A 22968-nucleotide genomic window follows, 5' to 3' on the forward strand; every position below is an offset into this window, starting at 1 on the left:
AGCCATTTTGATTGGATGAATGTTATTTTTAAAGTAGCAATCTTACATTTTGCACACACACAAAAAAAGGCTTACAAGTGACTTATAAAAGCTGTTTTACTTGTAATAAGATGAGTATGTAGCGGGTTACTTGTTCAGGTTGTCAATTTGAGACCTTTTCAGACATTTGCACTGACAAAAGTGTCAGACCTCCTGTGTTGTAGTTCATTTGTTTGCAATGCTCCGTCCTGGTAGTTACCATCTCCTAAAATTTCAGAGGAAAAAGAATTTTAGTAATTCTCAATGGTGGAGCAACTCAAATATTTTGAGTTCTATTTTTGTCACGGCCACAAATTTGAGCAGCAGTGGCTTTGACTTGCTATTGGTAATTTCTTAGTCATGTTTAGAAGTATTTTATAAAAATGTACCTGAGTGAGTCTTGGCCTCTGAATGCAGTGAACATAAGGGGTGGGATCCGATAAGATCTGGTCCGCATCCGTCTTGTAGCACACCGCACAGTCCATGAGAGGCTGCGATAATATTTTAAAATTAAAACGATGAATTATATATCTATTTTTTTTTTTTCAAATGAATGATATTATAAGGGAACTCACTCTGTCGTTCCTGAAGGGACACTTCTCGATACTGTGAGTGGATCCTTTGGAGCAACGAGTGGGCTTCAGTTGAAAGTGGTGGTAGTAGTATTTCACATTAAAGCCACACTGCAAAATGAAATGCAAAGGTAATTGACAAAAATGTCAAGAAGCCAAACTTGAAGTTGATGTTGGAATGAACAAGGTTCCCTGAATGCACCACTAGTTTTTTATTTTGTTGATCAAATGTGCATTTATGAATTGTTAAGTTCATGAAACAAACTGCCAAACTTTATAAATGTTTTCATGTTGCGTTCAGGGTAGCCTTGTACATTCCAACATCCACTTTTGCTTTTTAAAGTATTCCATAAGAGACTGGCAACTGGCTGTTAAAGTGGTTATTTACGAACCAAGTGACACCATGATAATCCTTCTTGAGCCTCGAGAACAAATTTTTTTTTTTTTTTAGTTTAAACAAGGATGACCTCCAGAGTGAAGCCCCTGAATGTTACCTCGGCATCCGACTTTTCCAGACTCCTCAGGAAGCGAAAATGGTGATGAACGCTCGCGTGAGAGTTGAGCTGCATCAAGACCAGGTCCACGCCTTTCTTGTAGTCCACCGGGAGCAGATTATAAGTGTTTTGGGCTTGGGCCGACCCCCACACGGCACCCCCAACGCAGGCCAGCAGCAACAAAACCACCGCCATCTTAATGAAGAGCGCAACTGAATACACTGAGGGGTGAACAACCTTTTGTGTCGGTCTGCTGGGTCAAAATAAACCCTGGACTCAACAAAGCAGCTCCCACGCCAACATTTTTTTTTCCTCCCTCTTCCTGGAAACCCACCACCCCCATTCTCCCCAGGGGGGCTCAGAGCGAGTCTTGACAAAAACATGCAGCTGCAAGACAAACGCTTCGGTTATGACACAGTTGGATTACTAATCCGAGTCCAGCATATATATAAAAAAGACTCTTCCAAACTACACAATCATTCATGGTTCATTATATAAAACATTTGGGTCGTTGAATCAAAGGGGTCAACGACCTTCTATGTCTGTCTGTTAGCTCGATCAAAACAAATCCTTTTATGGCTCGCGACAAAGTACTGCATCGATTTGATCTTGGTTCAAAGGTCTTGGTGAGAGCTTTTCAGATTTATGGAGGTATGAGTAAAAGAACCGAATTTACTCAAAGTACTGTTATTGTTTTTCAAATTGATGAGCATGAGGCGATTTCTTAACTCTCCTGAAGTTGCGCAGATTGTCCAACTCCTCCAGGATGGTACATCCATTGTTGCAAGAAGATTGGATGTGTCTCCCAGTACAATCTCCAGAGCATGGAGGAGATTCCAAGAGACAGGCAGTTACTCTAGGAGAGCTGGACACGGCCGTAGATGGTCCTCATCCCATCAGTAGGACCGATATCCGCTGTTTTATGCAAGGAGGAACAGGTTGAGCACTGCCCGAGTCCTACAGAATGACCTCCAGCAGGTCTCTGCCCAAACTGTCTATCAATATAGATATCCAATTTTTTTTCACCATTGAAATCTGATGTGTTTTCAAAGTGTTCCTTTAATTTTTTGGAGCAGTATATGTTAGATAAATGATATCAAAATACTCACATGGATATATTCTTTATCATCTGCAAAGAACAACGGTTACTGTTGAGGAGCAACATAATGTCCCTTGAGTAGAAGCAAACTATGACAAAATGATTTCGTTCTTTACATTTCTGTTTTTATAATGTAAAATATGAACTGGTATTTTTCTACATTGAAACAGAAACTGGAGAAGATAGGTTAAAAACATGTCAAATGTAATGACCGTCATCGGCGCTTCAGAGGCGACAAATGGTCCAAATCCGGTTTCACAATGTGGATTTGATGTGACCCACCGGGGCGCCGGCTTATAATTAGAGGCTGTTTGATGCTTTCGCTCTGGATTGGATCAGCTCCTGACACCACTCACAGGATTTAGTTTTTTCCCCTTTTTTTTCTTTTACTTCTCATTTCTCATAGCCATTGCTCATTGGCTCCTCATGTGGCGTCTCGTGGTATTACTTTGTTCCGGTGGAGGCCAGAAGGTTAGTGGCTCCATTGCTGTATGCCAACCTATTACAATGCTCCATTCGCTTAACTCGCATCTCCTGATGTACAAAAAAAAAAAAAGAAACATGAGGAAAAAGTTAAGTAAGTGCAACTGGCAGTGAGTAATCCACTAAGTAACCCACCAGTGTGACGGAAGGTTTATGGAGACAGTTGAGGTAAGGTTTGGGTTCCGCCTCGATGTCTCCCTGGAAGGTTTTGTAGCAAATGGCGCAGTCGATCATGGGCTGCAAACCCAAGCCAAAAACAAGTGACCCAGATTGACAGGTTACACATTTTTGTTTTTGGTGTTTCACTCACAACGTCGTTCCTGAAACTGCAACCCGTCGGATCCGTGGTTCCTTTGGGGCATCTGGTGGCCTTCAGGTAGAAGTGGTGGTAGATGAAGACCACGTCAAAACCGGCCTGAGTGGAAGAATGCAATGAAATGTGTGTTGGGGTGGAAATACAGTAGATACTGTATTTTTGAAAAAAGTAACTAAAGCATATAAAGTGCATTGTGTTTCAACCCTAGTCAGATTCTTCTATTTGGTTAAAAAAAATACCCTATGGTAGCTGTTGACGTTCTCATTAGCGCCCCCTGGGAGACGACAAGCAGTATTAAAAGTTAGTTGAAGTGTAGTTTGGCTATTAAATGATTTGACGCTAACATATGATATAATTGATAGAATTACCACCAACTCACTAGCGCCCCAACAGCCGTGGTGGTAGAAGGTGGTATTACAAGCTCGTTTTATCACAAAGTCAATATAGTGAGTACCTCCACGTTGGACTTTGTGACGCTCCTGAAGAAGAGAAAGTGGTTCTGGATGCTGGCATGTTCGCTGAGCTTCTCCAGTGACAAGTTAACACCTTTTTTGAAAGTCTCTTCGAGTTTTTCGTAAGCTTCTTGTGCCTCTGTGCAGGAGCACAATAAACTTCCTCCAAAGGCGAGCAGCAGAAACAAAGCGGCCATCTTCGGTCAGTCGTCCCTGTTTGTTTGAGTTGTGGTGATTGGTCCAACCTCCCTCCTCCTCCTCCATCTCCTCCCCTTTTCTCTTCTCTGTGACGGGAACAACCTGCCCTTTTTCCCACCCCCTCAAAACAAACCAAAAGTCTGAAATTATGCAACTGGAACTCTCCACAAAATGGTGCACGATAGACAGAAAGGTGTTGATAAATCCAATTTCTGACAGCAATGTGGTCAGAAAGATAAATGGACGAAATAAATAGAAAACAACGTTTATTTGCCATCAATAGTAAAGCGTCAAATGTACAAGAGAGCTTCAATGGTGGCCTCTGTGTTCCATTGTCATCAAAAACATACACAGAATACACTCACATCATTCACAAGCACCACAAGCAAACATTAAAACTAAGAGTGTGTGTGTGTGTGTGTGTGTGTTTGAATTTAGCCCGAATAAGAACAAGCAGTAAAGCTTATAATGCAACAGCTAAATATTTATCTCTTTTAATTCACCACTTCATGGTCTTGCAGGCACTTTTGAGGTGATGTCACAACAGCAACCAAGAACCTTCAACTTATGGAGAAAGGGTGGAATGTTGGTGATGTTGGATGGACTATTTGGCACCACAAAATATTCCTGGGCAAAAAACTGTGACTTTAACTTTTACTATCCCCAACAATTTCACACTGTGCTTGAACATAAAAGTATTTGATTGGGGACAAAAAAAATAATGTAGCGTCATTTAAAAAAAAAAATGTTTTTGTCTCCCTCTGCTGGCCTGACAAGCTAACTACCATGCAAGGAGTAAAGTAGCAATCACCAACTAGTTAACTTGGTGAAGTAACTAGTTAGTCAGACAGCTCTCTAGTTTGACTAGTTATCTGACAACTTAAGAGGCAACTACTTAGCTAGATTGTCTGTTTCCTTGCAAATTAGATCCCCTAAGCTAGCTGATTCTACGATAATAAATAGAGTTCAAGTAGTCAAGCTAGCCGATCTACGATAGTTTAAGAGTAGTAGCTCGTTTGTTAGCTTGTCAAGTTCGCTCTTTTGACACAACAATAGCTTACGTCTGGTCAGTTGTAGTTCGCTAGTCAGCTTGTCAAGCAAGTTATAAGCCTGTTAGCTTTTCGTTATCGTGGTAATTCAGTGTTCCTTACCGCTAATTTAAATGTACAGTGTATGTCACATGCAATGAGTTTTAGTACATTTAAGAATAAATACAGACCGAAAATAATCATTTCTGGTCACTGCTACTTAGCTCTGGTAAAGGTCAAGTGAGCCTCTCTCAATTGTTGCATTTGAGAGCATTGCAAAACGTGGGAAAGCGCAACAAATAACTCCCAGGTTGCCACCGACTACGACAAATAATAATGTTAGGTGATTTGATGATTAAAAACAATCACACTGCGTTACAGTTCTTTGATTTGTTGTCTTTGTTTTAAAAACAAAAAGTGCTACTAACATTGAGTAAAGTGAAAAGCGAGGCGTCTAGGTGTCCTCCGTGAACGTACTTAAGTAGTTCCTACTTATAAGGCACTTGTAAGTAAGGCAGGCGGGTAAGTCGGTGTGCAAACGCAGTGGAAACTTTCCCCGTGCGTTCGTCACATATTCAATGTGAATCAGAGCAAACCTTTCAGGGTTCAAACAAATTGTGTCCATCGAGCGTAAAATGTGTCATGATTTTGCAATCCCCTGAAATACAAGTCGAATAATAATCATTTTCAAATAAAAAGTAAACTACTTGTTGTAATGACACGCAGGCAGCAGCAGGTGAGGACGAAGCCGGGCGCGCCGAGGTTGGCCTCCCAGCGGGTGGCGCTACAAGGCGGCTGTTCACACGGGCATGTGCATCTCGGAGTACTCGTCGTGGCACTCGCGTTCGTCGAACGTGGGCTCGGCGTCGTCGGCGTCCAGCTGGAAACACAATTGGGGGTTTTGGCGAAACGTGGAGTGGAGGAAAATCGTTCAAATGCTGTGCTTGGGTTACGTACGCTGAGCATCTCGCGGGAGGTGAAGATGCGCGGCAGCAGGAACATTTTGACAGGCACGGTGAGGATGAGTACGAAGGGGAAGGCCAACGAGGCTTGCGTGGACATGACGGCCCACAGCACGCCCAGGCACACCATCTGGATGCAGGTGAACAGGTGCATGCGTAGCGTTCGAACCTGAAGCGGAAGACAACTTCAGTTCCTCGCATTTACGTCTTTCTCAAATACCGTTCCCACCTTGCGGACGTAGCTGTGGTCGGGGTGGTACTTTGGCGGCATGAGCAGCAGCATCATACGTTCGCTCAGCTGGATACCGTTGAGGGACATCACGCCCATGTAGAGGAAAATCCCGAAGAGCACAGCCAGGGGGATCTTGCGCAGAAGGTCCCCGATCACGATGGACATGCCTAAGGCGAGACGGAACCGGATGACACGTTAAGACGCCTGAGCGGGAGAGCCGGTCCGCCTGCGGGGATTCGGTTTGATCGACACCCACCGACCATGACGGACACCAGGAGACCCGTGACGCGCTGCTCCTTGACCTCCTGGATACGAGGCTTGTCACCCGGGGCCACGGCCTTACTCATGACGGTGAGGGCGTTGACGTGCGTCACCGAGCGCACGGTGGCGGCCGCCATCCACGGCAGACCGAACAGCGCCGAGGCGCCGCCCAATGCCACGATGAGGAGCAGGTCCAGATGAAAGCCGGAGCCTTTCACCAACATGCGTTCCTTCTTGCTCACTATCAACCTGTTGGGAAGAACATCAGATGTTCTGATCATTTCCTGAAAATAAAAATGTGGCCTTCACGTGTTTGTTTATGGTAGTGTTTATTCTCCTGTGTTATTTCGACATCTATTTTGTCTTCTTCGTCTACTCACGTGGTGATCTGAGTCTCCATGAAGATGAGGATGAAGACGAGCAGAGCGGGCAGGCTGCACGCGAACATCATCCAGATGGGGAACTCGCCGTCGCTACCTAGCGGGCTGATGACCCAGCCGCGCTTGTCGGGCTTGGTCACGGAGAAACCACTGGGAACATTCAGTTTCTACAAACACATCCAAAACCTTTGAGAGGCTCCTTCTCGAACTGACCCGCTCGGAATGAGTCTTGTCTTACTTGCGTGTACGTATCTTCTAAACTGTTGTCCACGAGCACCATGATGAGGATGGCGATGGGCACCCCGAAATCGCCGATAAGCCTGCGTAGCTGAGGACATAAAACGGGAACACTGAGGAGACGTGTTCGAGACACGAAGAACGATTTTTTTAAAGAAAATATTTTTCATGTAGTATCAAAGAACTTATTTCTCACCCTTCCGGGAAAGAAGGCACTGTTCTTGAACTTGCGCAAGTAGAAGGCGATGAAGAACGTTCCGGCCATGAGAACGAGCGACAGCAGCGCTGTATTGGGTTCATTCGTTGGGCCGACGGCCATCTGGGTCACCTCGGGAACGTCGGTGACGTTGGAGATCTTGAGCGGAATGGCCGTGGCGTTTTCTCCAGATGCGTTCCGGCCCGCCGTGTCATTCAAAGGTAGGAGTGGGTCCAGGAGGCAGCGCCTCAGAGGGTGCTGAGTAAAAATCTGCCCAGTAACCAGAGTAGCTGTTATTTTATTTACATAGACATATAAACATAAATATGCAGTTATAGTTTTTTTTTTGTCCTGACTCTGATGCACATTTAAATTGTGATGAGTTCAAATCTGGTGATTGTTCCTCGCATAGCTTTCGCTCAATTAGCTTTGAATTGCAGAGATTAAGATGAAAAAAAAAAGAAAAAATATAAGCCCCTGGATAATAAAGCCTCCATCCAATCAACATTCGAATCCAATCCATCAGTGGAGATTTGAGCTTCACTTGTTAGAACAACATGCTCATTTCAGCCCTGAGTTCTGAACGTTGGCCAGGAGTGATTAAGTCCATTCGCTTTAGCATCACGGACGCAAAGATGGCGGCAAGCTTGATTTTTTTTATTTATTTTATTTTATGTTGCTTGTTATTTACCCTGCCGAGCTTCAGGAAGGTCTCGCAGATGAAGATGAGCGAAATAAGGAAAGAGAAGATCTCCTGGGTGAAGCGCGAGACGAAGCGCACCAGGAAGCTGCCCTCGAAAGCCACCGTGACGAGGGCGATGACCACCAGCCACGCTCCGATCCAGACTCGGCCCGTGAGGTATTCCATGTTGCTGGACTTGCAGAACTGGAAGCGCAAACGGGATGTTACGGTTAAGTTGTTTTTGGTCGCTGGGTGAGGATTTTGGACTTACGGAGTAAAAGGCTTCTTCGAAGACCAAAAGGGGCCCGGAGAAGCCGACAACCAGCAGAGGCTGCGCTCCGAGCAAGCAGAAGACGACGCCCTGCACGGCGGTGGCCACGATGAGCTCCGACACGCCGATCAGACCCTCCGTCTTCTCGCCTGAGAACACACGCGCATCCGGTTAGCGCCTGAGAACGCCGGACGCCAAGTGTTCGCTTGCGACGGCGCCGCTCACTCAGCAGGCCTCCGAAGGTGATGGCCGGAGAGAGGGCGGCGAAGTAGATGAAGATGATGGCGGCCATGCACTGGCTGTTGAGGGCATCCTTGAAGTCGCTAACGTATTTCGGGTAGCGCCGCTTCACGTCTCGTATCAGGCCGCCGAAAGGTCGGCCGGTGCGCTTCAAGGGGTCGTCGTCGGACTTTTTGAAAGGCCTGATGAGGGCTTCTGGTGGCGAACACGGGGCGGGGGAGGTTACGTTGAGTTCTGGCTGGTCCTGGATTATCAAGGTCTACCTTTTTCCTCCAGACTCTTGGGTTCATCGGCCAGCAGCTTTCCCTCCTCCCGCTTGCGCATCATCTCCCGCTGGAATCGTGCGACAGAGCGCAGCAGCTCCTCGCCGCCCATCTCCGACGGCGGGAGCACGATGCTGCAGTCCAGGAAGCTGTTGATGGCGTTCAGGAGGTCCTGCCGGTCATCCGCCAGGTAGGCTACCTCGTGGAATTGCTGGAGCCGCATTCAAATCAGTGAAACGATGACTTTTCTTTTAAAGGAAGAAGGCCAAAATCTCCCGTCGCACCTTGTCGGACATGAGCGTGGAGATGGAGCGTCCTATCTGGTGGTAGTCCATGCTGGTGGTAGCGGGCCCCAGCAGGACAAACAGAAAGCGGACGGGCACGGGAACCTCCAGCACCGACTCCAGCTCCACGGCCTCCTGCAGTCGCACGAACGCCATGGTGGGCTGCTCCAGGAAGTCCACGCTGCCTGCAACGTAGCGGCAAACGGCTCGTCACCTCGCAGGACGATTCGACCGCCTTTGCTGTTTGGAGTTTGCGAACTCACCCACAAGGACAACGGTGGCCTCGGCGTCTTCTGGAATCTTCTCCAGGAGCTTGAGTTCGTGCTTGGACTTGGAGCGATGCATGCCCGAAACCATGTTGGGCTCTCTCTGTTGTGGAGGCGGGAAAATTTAAAGACGTAGTAACAGACATGTATTCTTTCTCCTCTGTGAAGAATAGCTAATGCTTGAGAGTTTGTTTGTTGTTTTGGTGGGCCGGGCTGGGCCACCAGGAGGCAGTATAATGCAGACAAAACAATTCTTGACTGTTTCTTTTGACACGGGCTTAAAGCCAATGACTGTACCTGCACGTCGTTCTTCTCCATATCGATGTGCACGTCGCAGTCGCCCGCGGCGCGCGCGGTGCTCATCAGTGGGTCGGTGACGGAGGGCTCGGGCGGGTGGGCGTGGTTTGCGGCGTGGTTTGCGGCGTGGTGGTGGGTCATGAGGCTGCCCAGGCTGCCGGCCGAAATGTTCCTGGGGAAGGGGCTGGTGCTGTGCTCCTTGTCGTCGCTCGGATGGCTGCGGAGAAAATGGTTTACCAAAGGAATTTCAAAGCATCTCGGTGGGATTTTTCCAGACGGTTGGACAAAATGTAATCTTCGAGGAAATTGCGGGGCTCCGCCGGTGGGAGGAAATGATCTCGGCGGGGGGTTGATGCGATTGGGGCTCACCTGTGCTTGAGCAGCAGGGCCCTCAGGACGTTGGCGCGGTCCTCAGCTTTGATCTGGTCGGAAATGATCATCTTCTCCACCACCTGGTGGGCGATGCCGGGCAGGGTCTTCTGGTCCAGGTCCAGCAGGACCGCACCTGTACAAACACAAATGCAGTCGAGCGGAATAATGAGTTTTGTTGTCTGCTCCGTTTAATTTCACTTTCTTTCAACGTCTTACCGTGCGCGATGGTCTTGCGGAGTTCCAGCAGACTGCGAAAGGACAACGAGGCCACGTGCGGCTTGCCCCAGCGGTCCGTCTCCTCCTCCACGTCCTCCTCAAACTTGATCCAGCGGGCCGTCTCCTTCCACCGCATTTCCTGGTTCTTGTCCATGGTCAGTTCGTTCAGCTCTACAAACACCTGGGGGATGGGGGGGGGGCAACGCGGTCACTGACGTGGAAAAACTAACGTGCTTGTGAATTTAGGTGTGTGCAAAAACAGGTCCCATGCGTGGTTCTTCAAAACAGTGCTCGTTAAACTTATAAAACATAAAAGCCGCCCACCCAATTAATAAATTAAACTAAAATAAATGATAAAAATATATATAAACAAAATAATAAAATAATTATTGAAAAAAAAAAAAAATCATGTAAATTAATGTAAAAGTACAACCGAAGTGAACTTAGTAGTTATTTTTTTACGCACTCCACACTACACGAATGACTGCTTGAAAGCATGTGAGTGACACAAACATTACTTTGCCACTTTTAATTATGGGATGTTAAAAGAACATGGGTTCAATATTACGTTTTCCTGCTTCCTGGTCCACCTAAGCGACGGCTGGCTGACCAGGCGAGTTCTTCTTCACAAAAAGCAAGTTTATGATGCAATATTTGTTAAGAGTCACACCATGCTCGCCGGGCCGTCTGCGCCGTGCTACATGCCAGTGAAATCACGCTCACACGAGGTGGGAGGGGGTTGCCACCTTGCCGGCCTCACCTTCTTGTATGTGGAGGCCACCGCGCTGGCGCCCGCGTCCATCAGGACGCCTTTGGGCCGCGATAAGGAGCGATACAGAACCACCGGGATCGGCTGAGGGGCCGGGGAGACGGATGGAAAAGGACAGAGGACTGAAAGGGCCCACGCGGGCATCGAACTGACGGTTTTGTGTGAGTGTGTGTGTGTGTGTGTGTTAATAAATCATAACGGCAGGAGCGCCCGGTGTCCGGTTGCCTAAGCCGGCCCTTGTTCGCTGGTGTGGAAGGAAAGAAGTCATTCATTCATCATTAATCAGCCACCCACCCATCCACAAATCCAGCCGAGAGATGGAGATGATCGCGGGAAGTGTCGAGTAGGCTCCGATATTGTGTGTCAATACAAGCGGTATAATGTGAAATTAAAAGATGAAGGCAATGTCGATTAGCATTCGTACCTCGTGCGGTGTGCGGTCCTGCTTGCGTGTGCGCGAGGCGGTCTCCTTGTGGTCCTTGCCCGTGTGCACCACCTGACCTTTGGTGCTCTTTCGAACCAGGTGTCTGCGCACGCCGGGGACATCTTCAAAACGGTGGCCTGGTGACACATTTACGATATTCAGATTTAATGTTCAATTGAACTATACTAAAGAAATAAAACATACTGGATTAAAAGTTGTCGTGTCACTAGAGGGAACCCACACTTTTAGAATCACACCATTAAAAGGAGAACATCAAGAATCTTATGGAATCGCAAACTTACCTTTGTCTGGGTTGGTTGGTCCTATGTAACAAACCGTGATGCTTCTGATTTTGTTCTGCATTGACCGACTCATCTAAAACTAGCCCGTGATGGTGTTCACGAGCACTTTTTAGACTGAGAGGGTCCAAAGAGAGGGAGATCCATCACTTGAAGGGAGGGGGCGGGCCCTCGCCGTTCACACAGGTGAGTACACGACAAGCGTTTCCACCAATTGGAGAAAAAAAGTGGTCATTTCTTGACCGGCGCCTGAACCATGAAGACGCTTGAAGCCATCAGAGCAGATCAGCGTACAGTAGCGTTAATTTGCTTGGGGTGGAACAAAAGGGGAGTCCTGGCCATCTAATAATTCCGATTGTTGACCAGAAGCCAGGCACAGAGCCGCTTTCCCAGAATGATTTACAGCAGATGTGGCAAACGTAATGATACTCTGGGCGCAAGGTGAACCACAAATATTTGGTTGAGGAAAAAAAAAAAAAAAGTCATTAATCCTCGATTCAAGTCGACTCATCAAGTATTTGTACTTTGCCACCGTTAATTTATGATGGTGGGGGAGTGACCCCACAGTGAAGCTTGTGTCACTAAGCCCCATAATGACCACACATCCCCACCGCCCGGCCGGAGTGACTTTGTCTGACTTTTTTCCGCTAATTAATCAGGGCGGTGAACCCCGTGTCGGCCCGTCTTTGGCAATTAACCACCGTGCGGGCTCGGGCTGCCATCCAGAGGCCTCAGCTGACAGCGGGAGGGGCTCATTTCATAACAAGCGGGAGGGGAGGGAGGACGCGCGGCACCGTACGGTCCAATCAGACATCCCGCTGAGAGTAAAAACGTCAACAACCCGCTCCGCACTCACTCTTGATGCCGTCCAGATCGGCGGAGACGAGCGTCTGGGCCTCGATCTCGTCGGTGGGGATGCGCTGGTACTTGGCCTGCTCGGCGCCCGTCATGTTGCCGGTTCGCCGACGATCTTGTAGGTCGTAGCTGCGGCCTGTCGAGGACACGCGGGCCAGTGGCGGGTGGTCCGAGTGCGGTGGGACGGGGACGTCTGACGATCCGGGCTTGCTGAAAGGCAAAAAAAAAAAAATGTATGTTCATATCTTATTACTTATATGCCAATATATATATATTAGAATATCTTTTTTTTCTTTTTAAAGATTACTGTACATACTGTATTCATTTTTTGATGACATTTCCCTCACTTCCAAAAAAGGAGGTATAGTCCAGAACCTTTCCAATGACAACCTACGCAATCAAGGCCATAAATTTAAATGAATGTTAATGAACTCACCGTCCAACGAGTCAAAGCTTCTATCGGTTATATTTCTCCCCCAAAAAAAAAAAAAAAAAGCTTCCGCCGCTACTTTCCACTTTGCTCGGGCCACAGACTTGATAAAAGTGACGCGGCGAGGTATAAATGCCATGCGTGGAGCCCGGCCTCTGCGGAGGCGGGCCGCGTCGTCTATAGCGACAGCTGATATACGGGATTACTAGGGTGCATCGCGTCAACGCGCACAGCGGGAACGCTGGATGCCGGAGACATGGCAACGTACAAAAAACAAGATGGAAAGAAATAAAATTTAAAAAAAAAAAAGGGGGAAAATGCTGCACTCACTCTGTGGACGTGCCGTCGTCAGCGTCGGCTCCCGCGGCTGAGTGCGGGACCACTTCCACGTCCCGGGCGGAGACACCCACGTGGTCGTCATCGGACAAGAAGAACTGAAGGACACAAGCAAAACATTGCGTCAAAAAAAACCCCCAAAAAATACCTGACTTCAATGTTTTTTCTTGATTACTGTTTTTATTAATTTTTTTCTTTATTATTACATGAATCATTTAGACTGCGCTAAAATATTAATACAGGAAATAATGCAAACGACAGAACAAATGTCAGATATTACCTCCGCAATGGCCACTTGCTCACAAGAGGCGGCGCCGGCCTCCTGTCCTTCCTCCTCTTCTTCCTCCTCGTCCTCGCCCTCATCGATTGCGGTGCCGGGGGCGTGGCCGCTCTTGTGGTCCTTGTCTTTGCGCCGCTTTTTGTTGCTTTTCTTCCGGCGCCCGTCTTGGGGCAACTTGGACAGAGGGCGGTGGATGTGGTGGGAGGAGTGGCGGTGGTCTGCGGGACGCAGTTTGGGTCAGTCTAAGCCAAGTTCTGCTTGTCTTTTCCCGCTCGAGTGTGAAATGGGCCGTTCCTAAAAGAAAGCAAGACGGAGAGGGACGCTCACATTCGATGTCCTCTTCGTGGTAGTTGTGGTGCTGCTCATCGGGCACGGATGTGGACGGTTTGAGAATGTGCTGGAAGCGCTGGACCCCCAAGGCCTTGTTCAGGTCGCCGTCATCGTCGTCATCCACTTGTGGCGGCCTGCGGGAAGACGACGCCTCGGGCTGAAAGGACAAACAACGCGGCCGTGAGCCTGTGGCCTAACCGTGAAAGAAAACCTGGGTCAAGTAAGTTCATTAAATGGCCACGAGAGGGAGCTGTGGTGCAGACAAGCACTCCCAGAGTGGAAGCATCACATCATGCCAAGGGGGCCCTCTCAAGAATTGTACACAGTGAGCATGTGCCAGGTTCCGTTACAGTTTGTCCACATGGCAGTGATAACGGATTGTTTTTCCGCCGCCGCTGAATGTCAAATCTCGCATAGGAAAACAACAATAAAAGGCTGTTTTGAAGATATCTGACCTTTTATTTTAAGACTAAATCACCGGATCGCTTGAAAAACCTCCGCAGGAAAGCAACATAAGATCCTCCGCGGCGGTTTATTTTCACACGGCCAATCCCCGGAGCTGGGAGAGACGTGCGAGGGATTCTCGTGGAGGTGAGACAATTTTCCAGCGCTCGCCGAGTGCCAAAACAAGCCGCGGGGAGCCGAGGGGCAAACAAAAACACGGGGAAGGTGATGTTTCGACTCTCCCGAGAAGCAATCGGCAGAAATATCGCTATGTGATGAAAAAACACCTGAAACTGACGCTGTGGCAACAGCAGCGTATAAAATTATGGGTGCACTTCCTACAAATCATACACCATCAGCACTTAAAGGAAGGGAGGGGGGGGGGGGGAGCACTGTCATATCCTAACGCGTGGCTGTGAATGTTGCCCGGGCGTTATTAACTCATTCATTGCCACGGACGTTTGTCTCCGTTGCTGTCGAGTGGATAGTTTTGGGGATTTGGAAACCATGGCAACTATTTTCCCATTCAAACAGTGTGCATAAGATATTGTCACATTTCCGTCCAGAGTAGTAAACTTAAACGCCAACAATTTCCCGTCAATCAAGTTTCGGTCGTTAAAAACTATTAAAGTGTAACCCAACCCTGACCTCTTTGCGGAACGAGCCACGAGGGACTGAGACCCCGAGGATCTGTTTCTTTTTGGCCTGTGGGAAATCCCCCTGGAATGCCAGACTCACCTTGAATGAGTACAGATAGTCCATGAAGGCGATTGGCGGGAGTAAAAACTAGAATCACCTTGAAAAAGTGAACAAAAAAAAAAAAGGCCACTCAAAGAAGAAATCCTCGATACGGCCGAACCACGTTTGTCATTCCGGTTAGTGCCTGTCACATGACCGCGGCGGCAGCTCTTCAGGGGAAGGAGGACCACATGACTCAACGCTCGACCCTAAATATCCAATAGACAGCTCATCGGGACGCTCCTCGGCGGTCGTTGTCGGATGTAATCATTAACTCAGCTGGAGCTGAGCGAGCAGCCAATGGGGACGTGGGAAGTGTCATAGTGCAAACAAACAGTGAGAAAGGAAAAAAAAAATGTCTCAATATATCGTTAGTGAGCTTCTCAATCGTCACACTTCCTTCTAGTAAGTGTGACACACCAATCTCGGATAACGTTTCGAAATCAGCCGCTTTTATGACACTAATTTTTCTTACAGGAAATGAAACTACACTCCGGTGGCCTGTCCGGCATCATCAAAAAAAGTATAGAAATCATTTTTGTCCAGTCAGGTATTTGCTACATTCTTCAAGAATGTCATCGTCTACTTACTGGAGCACTAACGCAATAAACTATTTCCTGATAACCTTGAGCCAGGAAAAAAAAAGAAGATGAGCTCAGGGGGGGTGAAGAAAACCGGGTAAAAGGTCAGACAGTAATGCTTACAGTAAAATTCCCGGGATGCCATAATCCTAAATTACCGTTCTTGGAATACGCAAGAGACGAACGAAATGTCCCCTTTAAAAAAACTTGCACGCTATGTTCAGTCCGGGGATCTTAGTCGGATGTCTCCGTGCGGCAGAGGAATGTCGTTTACTTTGGCCGAAGATTATTTCAAGCCTTTCGGAGAACTGGATGGAGGATTTGTTTTTGGGCAGTTAAATTGGACACGTTTGAGTTGGGCCGGCGTGACTGGAAAAAGATTTTTGCGGGCCGACTTACGCTATCCGTGATCTTTTTGGGAGCGGCGTGGTTGCTCATGGCTCTGCTTGGCGGACACGCTTTTGGGAAAAGCTGCTGGGGTTTGTGCCGTGACGTGGTTAGCCCTTCTCTTTTTCGCTGGGACTCAGGCAACTTTTGGGCAGCATAACCTGGAAACACAAAACAAGACATTGCGGAAGAGATCTTTTTTTGCCGTGCCATCGCTGAACTACGGCCAACAAAACGTCAGCGCTGAAAACTCCATTGCGGTGTGTGTGACCTTTTGTCCCCTATAATCGCGCATAATTACAGTCAGTCTGCAGTCGCGCAATAAAAGCATCGCGCTACAAAACGACGCAGTCAGCACAAAAAAACGTCAGGAGGACTTTTGTGTTTGAAATAACATGGCAACATGTAGGTTTCTTGGACATTACACACAGATATTTTTTTAGGATGTTCTCAATTCCAGGGCTCGAGGGACGTCTTCCGCCATCCAAGGTCATTAACCGTTAGCGAGATAAGAGCCTGATAATGTCGTGCGCTACTGTGCAGGGAGACTTTTAATAAGCGGCGATGGCGGCGGTGCTTTCGGCTAACCTTCTTTACATTTCGGCATGCGGGCCGTGTCCTTTCCAACAATTATAACCGTATGTAAATGGCTATTTATAGCGCGGTTGGGGTCATGTGTCGCCAATTGCGAGCGGGCTGTCTGGCAGCGAATATCGAGAAGGTGATGATGAAGATTCCTTGGCACAAACACGCAGTGGGTCATATCGCTGACCTTGTTGACAGAGATTCCGACTCGGGTTGTAATTGCACGCCGAGAACGACGGCTCGCTTTGAAGACTGCGGTCTGCAAAGTATACATTAAAAATCAAAGTAACACGATGCCTTGATTTGCATTGCTTCTTAGCATTAAGCTAGCTGACTTTCCTAGGCTAATTGCATTGCTTGTTAGCATTATCCTAGCTAATTTTCCTAGGCTAAAATGACTGCAAAAAAAGTCATCCACTCTGAAAGCCCGATTGCACTAATGGAGATAACGAAGTCATTCACCTCGCTATACACGCTTTATTTTCCCAGTAAACGAACACCCCTTCCAGGATGGTAGAGGCACGGGGATAAAGTTACAGAAGGGTGGGATGTGGAGTCCGTACTATGGGAACCAGCAGCCCACCTACCCGCGAGAACAAGTATAATAACACCGCTAAGACACCGATAATTGTCCTATTGAGGACGACACCTGGGCGGCGATTGTGTTTTGGCGTGGGGCACGGCTGAAACGGAACAGGAGGCGCCTTATGCAACAGCTGACTCTGCCGAAAAAGAAATGGATGAATGCTGAGTGTGCAAGAGGAAGCGAGGACAACAAAAAAAAAAAAAAAGTCATTCCCGGTAGAGCTTCATCATGTCCTTTTAATCCTCGTCTTTTTCTTTATTGTTGTTTACACATTTTTTAATCATTCATATTGGACAGAGTTATTAATCACACTGTTCTCTCCGGTGTGTCAAATTTGGTGCGAGAGTCCGAAAACATCAAACCGTCAACCACTAAGAATAGAAGCGTTCCTCGTCCCCTTGTTGTGAATTATGATCGATGTGTGACTGATCTGTCTGGCGGCGGCATAAAAATACACCAAATAAATTCCTGACGTTGATGGTCGTGCACGCTATAGCCTTTTATCGGGGGCGAGCAATATACGAGTCATACAGTAGATACCGCTGCCACTCAGGCATGTATAGTACGGATATAAAAAGTCTACACCCCCCCCTGTTCAAATGCCAAGTTTTTCCAAATCGTATCGTTTGAACGTATTGGGTTCATTCTGACCACAGCCACATCTGGAATCGTACGAGGGTGTGCGCACTTGTGCAATGCCATTACCTCAATTGGTCATTTTTACTTCTACTTAAAAAAAAAAAAAACATGTTTGTTTGTCATGGTCATGTGACTCCAATGTAGGTCACAGGTAGCCAGAATTGAAATGCATACTAATGATTCTAAAAATTGATCCTTGTTCTTAAACAACAAAGAAAACGATGATTTGAAATCTTACTGAGCTCATTGAAGATGCTCGGACTGACTGCTCGCCCTTTCCACCGCATTTGGCATTTCCACCGTACGTGCTTGCACTTACAAAACCTGCTACAATGACAAGCAGATTTTTTTTTTTTAAAGCCCGCGTGTCCTTTTGCAGCCCCCTCTCATGATACGCACATTGTGGCCTTAATGTTTTATCAGATGATGTCAGAACATAGGCAAGAAAGGAATGTTGACAAAGGACAGCCTGGAAGTGTTCTTGAAAATCCCCAAAACAAATGCTAATCCTATTCTTACTAACACTTGTTTATTTATTTGTTTGACATACATGTAAACAAAGCTTGTTGAGCGCATAACAAAGGGAATAAATAATAAAGCGTTTTTTAAGACCGAGTCTTTGAAGAAAGAATTGAATATTTGAATGCTTTGTTATTGTACCGTTGCACCCAACAAGGATGACTTGAAGGAACAATCAAATCAAAGGAACACTCAAATTTCCCTAAAACTCAGAGCTGTGAATTTCCTTCCTTCTTTTCTTTTTGACATTTTCCTGTTGACATTATTATGGTCCTTTTTTTTTTTTTTTTTTTGGGTACTATTAAGTGACATGAACCATTTGCTAAAGACTCATATTGTAAAAACAATGTTATTCCGATTCCAAAAAATGACCATACAAAATATTCAACACAGTGGCAAATCTTAAAAAGGCCAGGCAATCAATAAAAGGTAAAGCTTCGTACCTTGCTTTGCTTACTGCAGAGAAGCCACCGCAGACATGGTAGGAAGTGCAACCGTGAACTCTGCAGGCAGGTGGAGGGAGAGACACTTTTTGGGCAGAGTGCAGCAAAACGGCAAACATACACAGGAGGGAGAAAGAGAGAGAGAGAGAGAGCGAGAAGACAAAAAAGTTAGATGTGAAGCGAACGTCCAACCTCTCGGACCGACGTGCGCCCACTGATAGCGGCCGCCTCGCTCAGCGGGATTAAGTTTCCTCCTGGAGCCTGCTGACAAGTAGCCATGTGACTGCAGGCCTTATTCGACACTGAGTCACGCACGCACACACCTCTGCTTCAAAAGTGGTCCAGTCAGTCCTCCCGATGATTAATAAGTGGAATTTTAGCATGTCTTGAAAGCGTAAAAAAAAGGTTTACGGAACTTCACAAATGTATAATTTGATCAAGAAAAACAATGTTACATGTCATTTATTGATCATGATGTTAATTAATTGACAATCTTCCCCAAAATATCTGCCAGACATCATATGCATAGAACACACGAAGAGGATAAATAATACATGCCACCAAGCATCCATTTTGTCACGTCGCAGCAAAACAACAAAATCATTACACAAAGAATCCCACCAAAAAGTCACAAAAGCAACTGGATTAATTGTGTTAGGGGAACAAAGAAGGTCCTGTGATCCAAACAAGTCGCTACGACCCCTTTTGCAAAATAATCAAGCCGCGCATTCCACATGGGCTTATTAGAGCCTCGGGGGCCGACAAAATATCCAAACCCCGGAGAAGACGGAATTGTTTGTCCCCAGGGACCGGGGCTCGCTGACGAGTCACATGAGCGTCTTGCGTGAAACGGGGAAAAATTACATACACGGCTAAATACGTCGCTTGGTGCTTTCCTCCATCCCAACGAAATTGCTAAAAATAGCCTCCAGGACCGAAACAAAACTATGTAAAAGAGGTGTGTGACCCGCCGAGGGCACCGAGAATGAACAACATTGCTTTAACCCCGGCACGCCGTTAAACACCTTTCTATTAACTATGGAGTACAAGTCCACAAGATGGCGCTGTTTTATGGTCCCTTTTTATGTCATACAGTGATTCAAATGCAAAAATATGAGCTCTGCCTAGCAACAAGTGACAATCAGGAATACGATTCAAAGCAATTTTAGTTAGCTAAAACTCAAACTGTTGTCTTTCTGGTGACTCACCTACCCGCGTGATTACTTTTCCGTGAGGAAGAGACAAAAATTCCCCCCAATGCCTCGTCTTTTCCACCAGTCTGCGATGGCCGCCACCCGACAGCTGCCCGGCCCGCGAATCTCTGAAGGGATTTAGTGCCGCTCGTGCGCGATGATAGCGTTGAGTGTTTTTGCCCGAAATAGCCCCGCGGGACTTTAGCCTTTCCGCCAGTACGGTCGTGTGCGCTAACACGATTGAGGATTCGGGTCGGTCCGACACATCAGCACAGAAGGGTCCGCAAACAGCTGCATCGCCATGAGCCTCCGAGGACTGAGACGGCACCTGTCCGAGGGCGCGCGGGGATTTAAGGGGCGACCGAGAGCTGGCCGCTTACGTAACAGCCAATATAAATGCTAACTTATTGTTCTCCAGAGGAAAAAAAGCAATAAACTTTCAATCGTTTTTAAACCCGAGATTACGACTAGGGGGTATTGTTTTGGACGAGTGAAATGGAAAGTTCCGAGTAGCGGACTGGAACAGTTAACGCATTTTGACCGCAAGAACTTTAACCCATTAGCAAGAATTTCAAGATGAGGATGGTTTCAAATAGGACCCCAAAAAAAACGGTGGAGTTGCAGAATCTTTAACATCGCTAAAAAAAATATATATATATTCTTCCACTTTTTAAGTCATTGATCATATGAATCTCAACATGCTCTCCAGACCCGTTTAGATAATTGCTTTGAACTCAAAGTCAACAATAAGACCTTTTGTGCGCAGCCACAAAACTTGGATGGAAAGCTGCTCAGGTTGCACGAGGCCGAGTTCTCACAGAGCGCCGTCGGACGACTCGGTAATAAATGCATTTGTGCTCGTGAGAAACCACAAGCCAACGGGCTCCCGCTAGGCTAAAGGACGACAATCTTATCCCACAGTGATATTAAGAAAGAGAATCTGGTACCGAAGTGCTTGGGGGTCCAGATGTGGCACGTTCGAAGGATTGCAGTCAATATTGCACAATGATTTCACCCGGCAATCTTCACACATGTAAACGGGCCTCAATCCAAGTTGATTTTCTGGAAGGCTTTACACACCAAATCCTTTTGTCTGAGGGGGAGGTAAAACAAACACAGGTTTTTGCATTATCAAACATTTTTCACCCTTCTCTCCACTCTCATGCGTTTTCTGCATGATCAAGCCATTTCCAGCAGGAATGCGGAGACGTTCGCTCCGCTTGTGACAAATCCCTTCCCGCCTATTCAACAGGCGAGAGAAAACAAATCATTATCGAGATAGAATGACGTCTTCGAGATTATCCGGCGATAGAAAATATGGAATTTGGAGTTCTTACAAGTCAAATTGATATTTTCGACTTTGACTTCATCTTCTACTCGATAGTTAACTTACAAACAGATGAGTCAGCAAGACACATCCTTCCTCACCCTGACATCTCGATAGTAGTCATGTGACGTCATCCTGTTGTGAACATAGGTTGGAACAACCATTCTGTTGGGTCACGTTGATTTTTTAAAATATTGTTTTCCCTTTTTGTGGCTTCCTTGCAACCTATTGCCTTTTTTTTCTACTAAAATTAAGCAACCGACCTGTCATGTACCTGAAATGTTAGTTTGATATACTGTATCCAGGACTTTGTGTCCCGACTCGTCCCCGGTTGCTGTATTGTGTCTTTACGTTACCATGATTTCCGTTTGGGTTGCCCCTCCTGTGTCACCTCAATGTAACCACAGTCACCTGCCTCTTGTTACGTCTTTTGTATTTAAATCCTGTCTGCCCCTCACTCCCCTCTCGGATCATTGACGTCTTCACATCTGATGTCTTTTTGGTTCCTGTCTTCGTCAAGTCTGTTTCGTTTAGCCAGTCTGTCGGTCGGTCAGTTAAGTTATGTTACTTTGCCAGTTCCCGTTTGTCTGTTCCACCTCATCTTCTCTTCCAACTCCCTTTTTTCCTCAATAAACTCTGGTCCAAGCTGCATTTGGTCGCCCTGCTCCATTCCGATCCGTGACACTTTTACATTTTCAGGGACAAAGGTTAATTTTGCTAGGAAGCAGCACACTTTTGTTGTTACATATTATGCTTTTCTTGTTACATATTATGCCCAAAGGTAACTTTTGTCAATTAAATTTTTGAACATTTAAAAATGTGACCACTTTGCCCACATTTTAAATAGTGTGCTTGTACTTTTCTTATTATTAAAGGCAACAATTTGACACAATGTATTGAAATCAAAACTAACAGGGAGTTTGAATTATTCTGCCTATCACTATCAAAGATAATAAAACATGATGTATTACAGTAATAATGAATTTATGCTAACACAACATTAACATTAGCAATCATATTTTGAATGGGTACCTGCTAGCTTAATAGACACTTCACTCTACCCCATCATTCGATATTCTTGTTTTTTATATAAATCCACCTGATCCCGACCACAAGAGAATTCCAAGTGGGAACACATTTCCAAGGTCTTTTGTTAATAATAAGCCGAGAAACAAAAGCGAAGTCACTCAACGTGTGTGAAAGTGTGTGTATGTGTGTGTGTGGCAGACAACTGTGGACCACTCGCAATGTGAGGGGGGGAACTTACTCCCCCTCAGACAACCACGGATGTCCAACTTAACAGCAGCCGAAAGTCATTTTAAAACCGTTTAATGAAGCCAAAATGACACCAAATTTGTCACTTATTTAAACGAAGATACCAGGTGGTACTCACCTCAAACTCTCGCCTCTGGCTGGATGACTTGCTCTCAACCGGTGTCAGACAACAAACTAAAATGTAAGCTATTTCCGGTCAGTTGTTAAATAAAACAAAGCTCAACGTCAAATATATTTGAGTGGTTCCTTTTCAAATTGATCTAAAACGTTATATTATACATACATATTTTGTTATAAATTAACAGGGCACATACACAAACAAAACTGGGCAGCTGTAAAAATATATTTTGCCAATCTTTGTTTATTTTGAAATTAATGTTGCCTTTTCCGGTTGCGCTTTGATGGATTCGGGCAATTTATTGCCGGCGTCTGCAAGTTTCATATTTTCTGCGCATGCGTGGATGTAACTTGGTGAGTCTGACAAGAGGCTGTAGAGGGGCGGGGCACGTTCTGTTAGGATGATGATGCCACGACCTTCAATTTTAAAAATAGAAGACCTTATTAAATATCACCAAGGGATGACTGGATGCGGATTATAGAAGGTGTTTGCTGATGATCCATCCTTGAATAAGCATGGTCTCAAGTACTGTGCTGTCAATCTGCATCGTTTTGTGGATGTTTTTTCATTCTTAATGCAAGGCTAGAGTGT

At 46.3% G+C, this 22968-nt stretch overlaps 3 protein-coding genes across 7 annotated transcripts; all 3 read right to left on the bottom strand.

Moving 5' to 3' along the window:
• Nucleotides 1-78: 78 nt before the first annotated feature.
• Nucleotides 79-1981, bottom strand: LOC147041592 (uncharacterized). Its single transcript, XM_085939703.1, has 4 exons — nt 1085-1981; nt 594-701; nt 408-509; nt 79-244 (listed from the first exon to the last, which is right to left on the bottom strand). The coding sequence occupies exons 1-4, from the start codon at nt 1277-1279 to the stop codon at nt 143-145; spliced, it is 507 nt and encodes a 168-aa protein (XP_085795829.1). The 5' UTR covers nt 1280-1981; the 3' UTR covers nt 79-142.
• A 305-nt stretch (nt 1982-2286) lies between these two features.
• On the bottom strand, nt 2287-3674 carry LOC147041593 (uncharacterized). Its single transcript, XM_085939705.1, has 4 exons — nt 3437-3674; nt 2977-3081; nt 2802-2903; nt 2287-2717 (listed from the first exon to the last, which is right to left on the bottom strand). The coding sequence occupies exons 1-4, from the start codon at nt 3629-3631 to the stop codon at nt 2628-2630; spliced, it is 492 nt and encodes a 163-aa protein (XP_085795831.1). The 5' UTR covers nt 3632-3674; the 3' UTR covers nt 2287-2627.
• A 211-nt stretch (nt 3675-3885) lies between these two features.
• On the bottom strand, nt 3886-22427 carry slc4a2b (solute carrier family 4 member 2b). Of its 5 annotated transcripts, XM_085939699.1 has the most exons (26): nt 22378-22427; nt 20605-20750; nt 18465-18549; nt 15705-15853; nt 13540-13699; nt 13213-13430; nt 12927-13030; nt 12168-12376; nt 11013-11149; nt 10580-10672; nt 9820-10000; nt 9601-9736; nt 9232-9448; nt 8932-9037; nt 8669-8853; nt 8385-8595; nt 8107-8316; nt 7882-8030; nt 7620-7814; nt 6929-7198; nt 6734-6823; nt 6496-6662; nt 6111-6364; nt 5852-6021; nt 5618-5791; nt 3886-5540 (listed from the first exon to the last, which is right to left on the bottom strand). In XM_085939699.1, exons 4-26 carry the CDS (start codon nt 15741-15743, stop codon nt 5460-5462), a joined length of 3756 nt encoding a protein of 1251 aa, XP_085795825.1. In that variant the 5' UTR covers nt 15744-15853; nt 18465-18549; nt 20605-20750; nt 22378-22427; the 3' UTR covers nt 3886-5459. The 5 variants fall into 5 exon arrangements, with proteins under 5 accessions (XP_085795825.1, XP_085795821.1, XP_085795822.1 ...); XM_085939695.1 differs by lacking the exon at nt 10580-10672; XM_085939696.1 differs by lacking the exon at nt 10580-10672 and having other exon boundaries at nt 20605-20898; nt 22378-22405.
• Nucleotides 22428-22968: the final 541 nt, after the last annotated feature.

This window comes from Syngnathus leptorhynchus, chromosome 19, assembly GCF_054491065.1.
Source record: "Syngnathus leptorhynchus isolate UIUO chromosome 19, UIUO_Slep, whole genome shotgun sequence".
Lineage (NCBI taxonomy): Eukaryota > Metazoa > Chordata > Actinopteri > Syngnathiformes > Syngnathidae > Syngnathus > Syngnathus leptorhynchus.

Bases quoted from the DNA above. Each gene is read 5' to 3' on its own strand.
- LOC147041592 (XM_085939703.1), bottom strand. From the start codon at position 1,279: ATGGCGGTGGTTTTGTTGCTGCTGGCCTGCGTTGGGGGTGCCGTGTGG. The intron at 510-593 runs GTGAGTTCCCTT...ATATTATCGCAG, and splicing joins GTCCCTTCAGGAACGACAGA to CCTCTCATGGACTGTGCGGT. The intron at 245-407 runs GTACATTTTTAT...CTGAAATTTTAG, and splicing joins AGAGGCCAAGACTCACTCAG to GAGATGGTAACTACCAGGAC.
- LOC147041593 (XM_085939705.1), bottom strand. From the start codon at position 3,631: ATGGCCGCTTTGTTTCTGCTGCTCGCCTTTGGAGGAAGTTTATTGTGC. The intron at 3,082-3,436 runs GTACTCACTATA...TCTTCCACTCAG, and splicing joins TCACAAAGTCCAACGTGGAG to GCCGGTTTTGACGTGGTCTT. The intron at 2,718-2,801 runs GTGGGTTACTTA...TTTGTACATCAG, and splicing joins ATAAACCTTCCGTCACACTG to GAGATGCGAGTTAAGCGAAT.
- slc4a2b (XM_085939699.1), bottom strand. From the start codon at position 15,743: ATGAGCAACCACGCCGCTCCCAAAAAGATCACGGATAGC. The intron at 8,317-8,384 runs GTAGACCTTGAT...GTTCGCCACCAG, and splicing joins CAAGAGTCTGGAGGAAAAAG to AAGCCCTCATCAGGCCTTTC. The intron at 7,199-7,619 runs GTAAATAACAAG...GTTACTGGGCAG, and splicing joins CCTTCCTGAAGCTCGGCAGG to ATTTTTACTCAGCACCCTCT.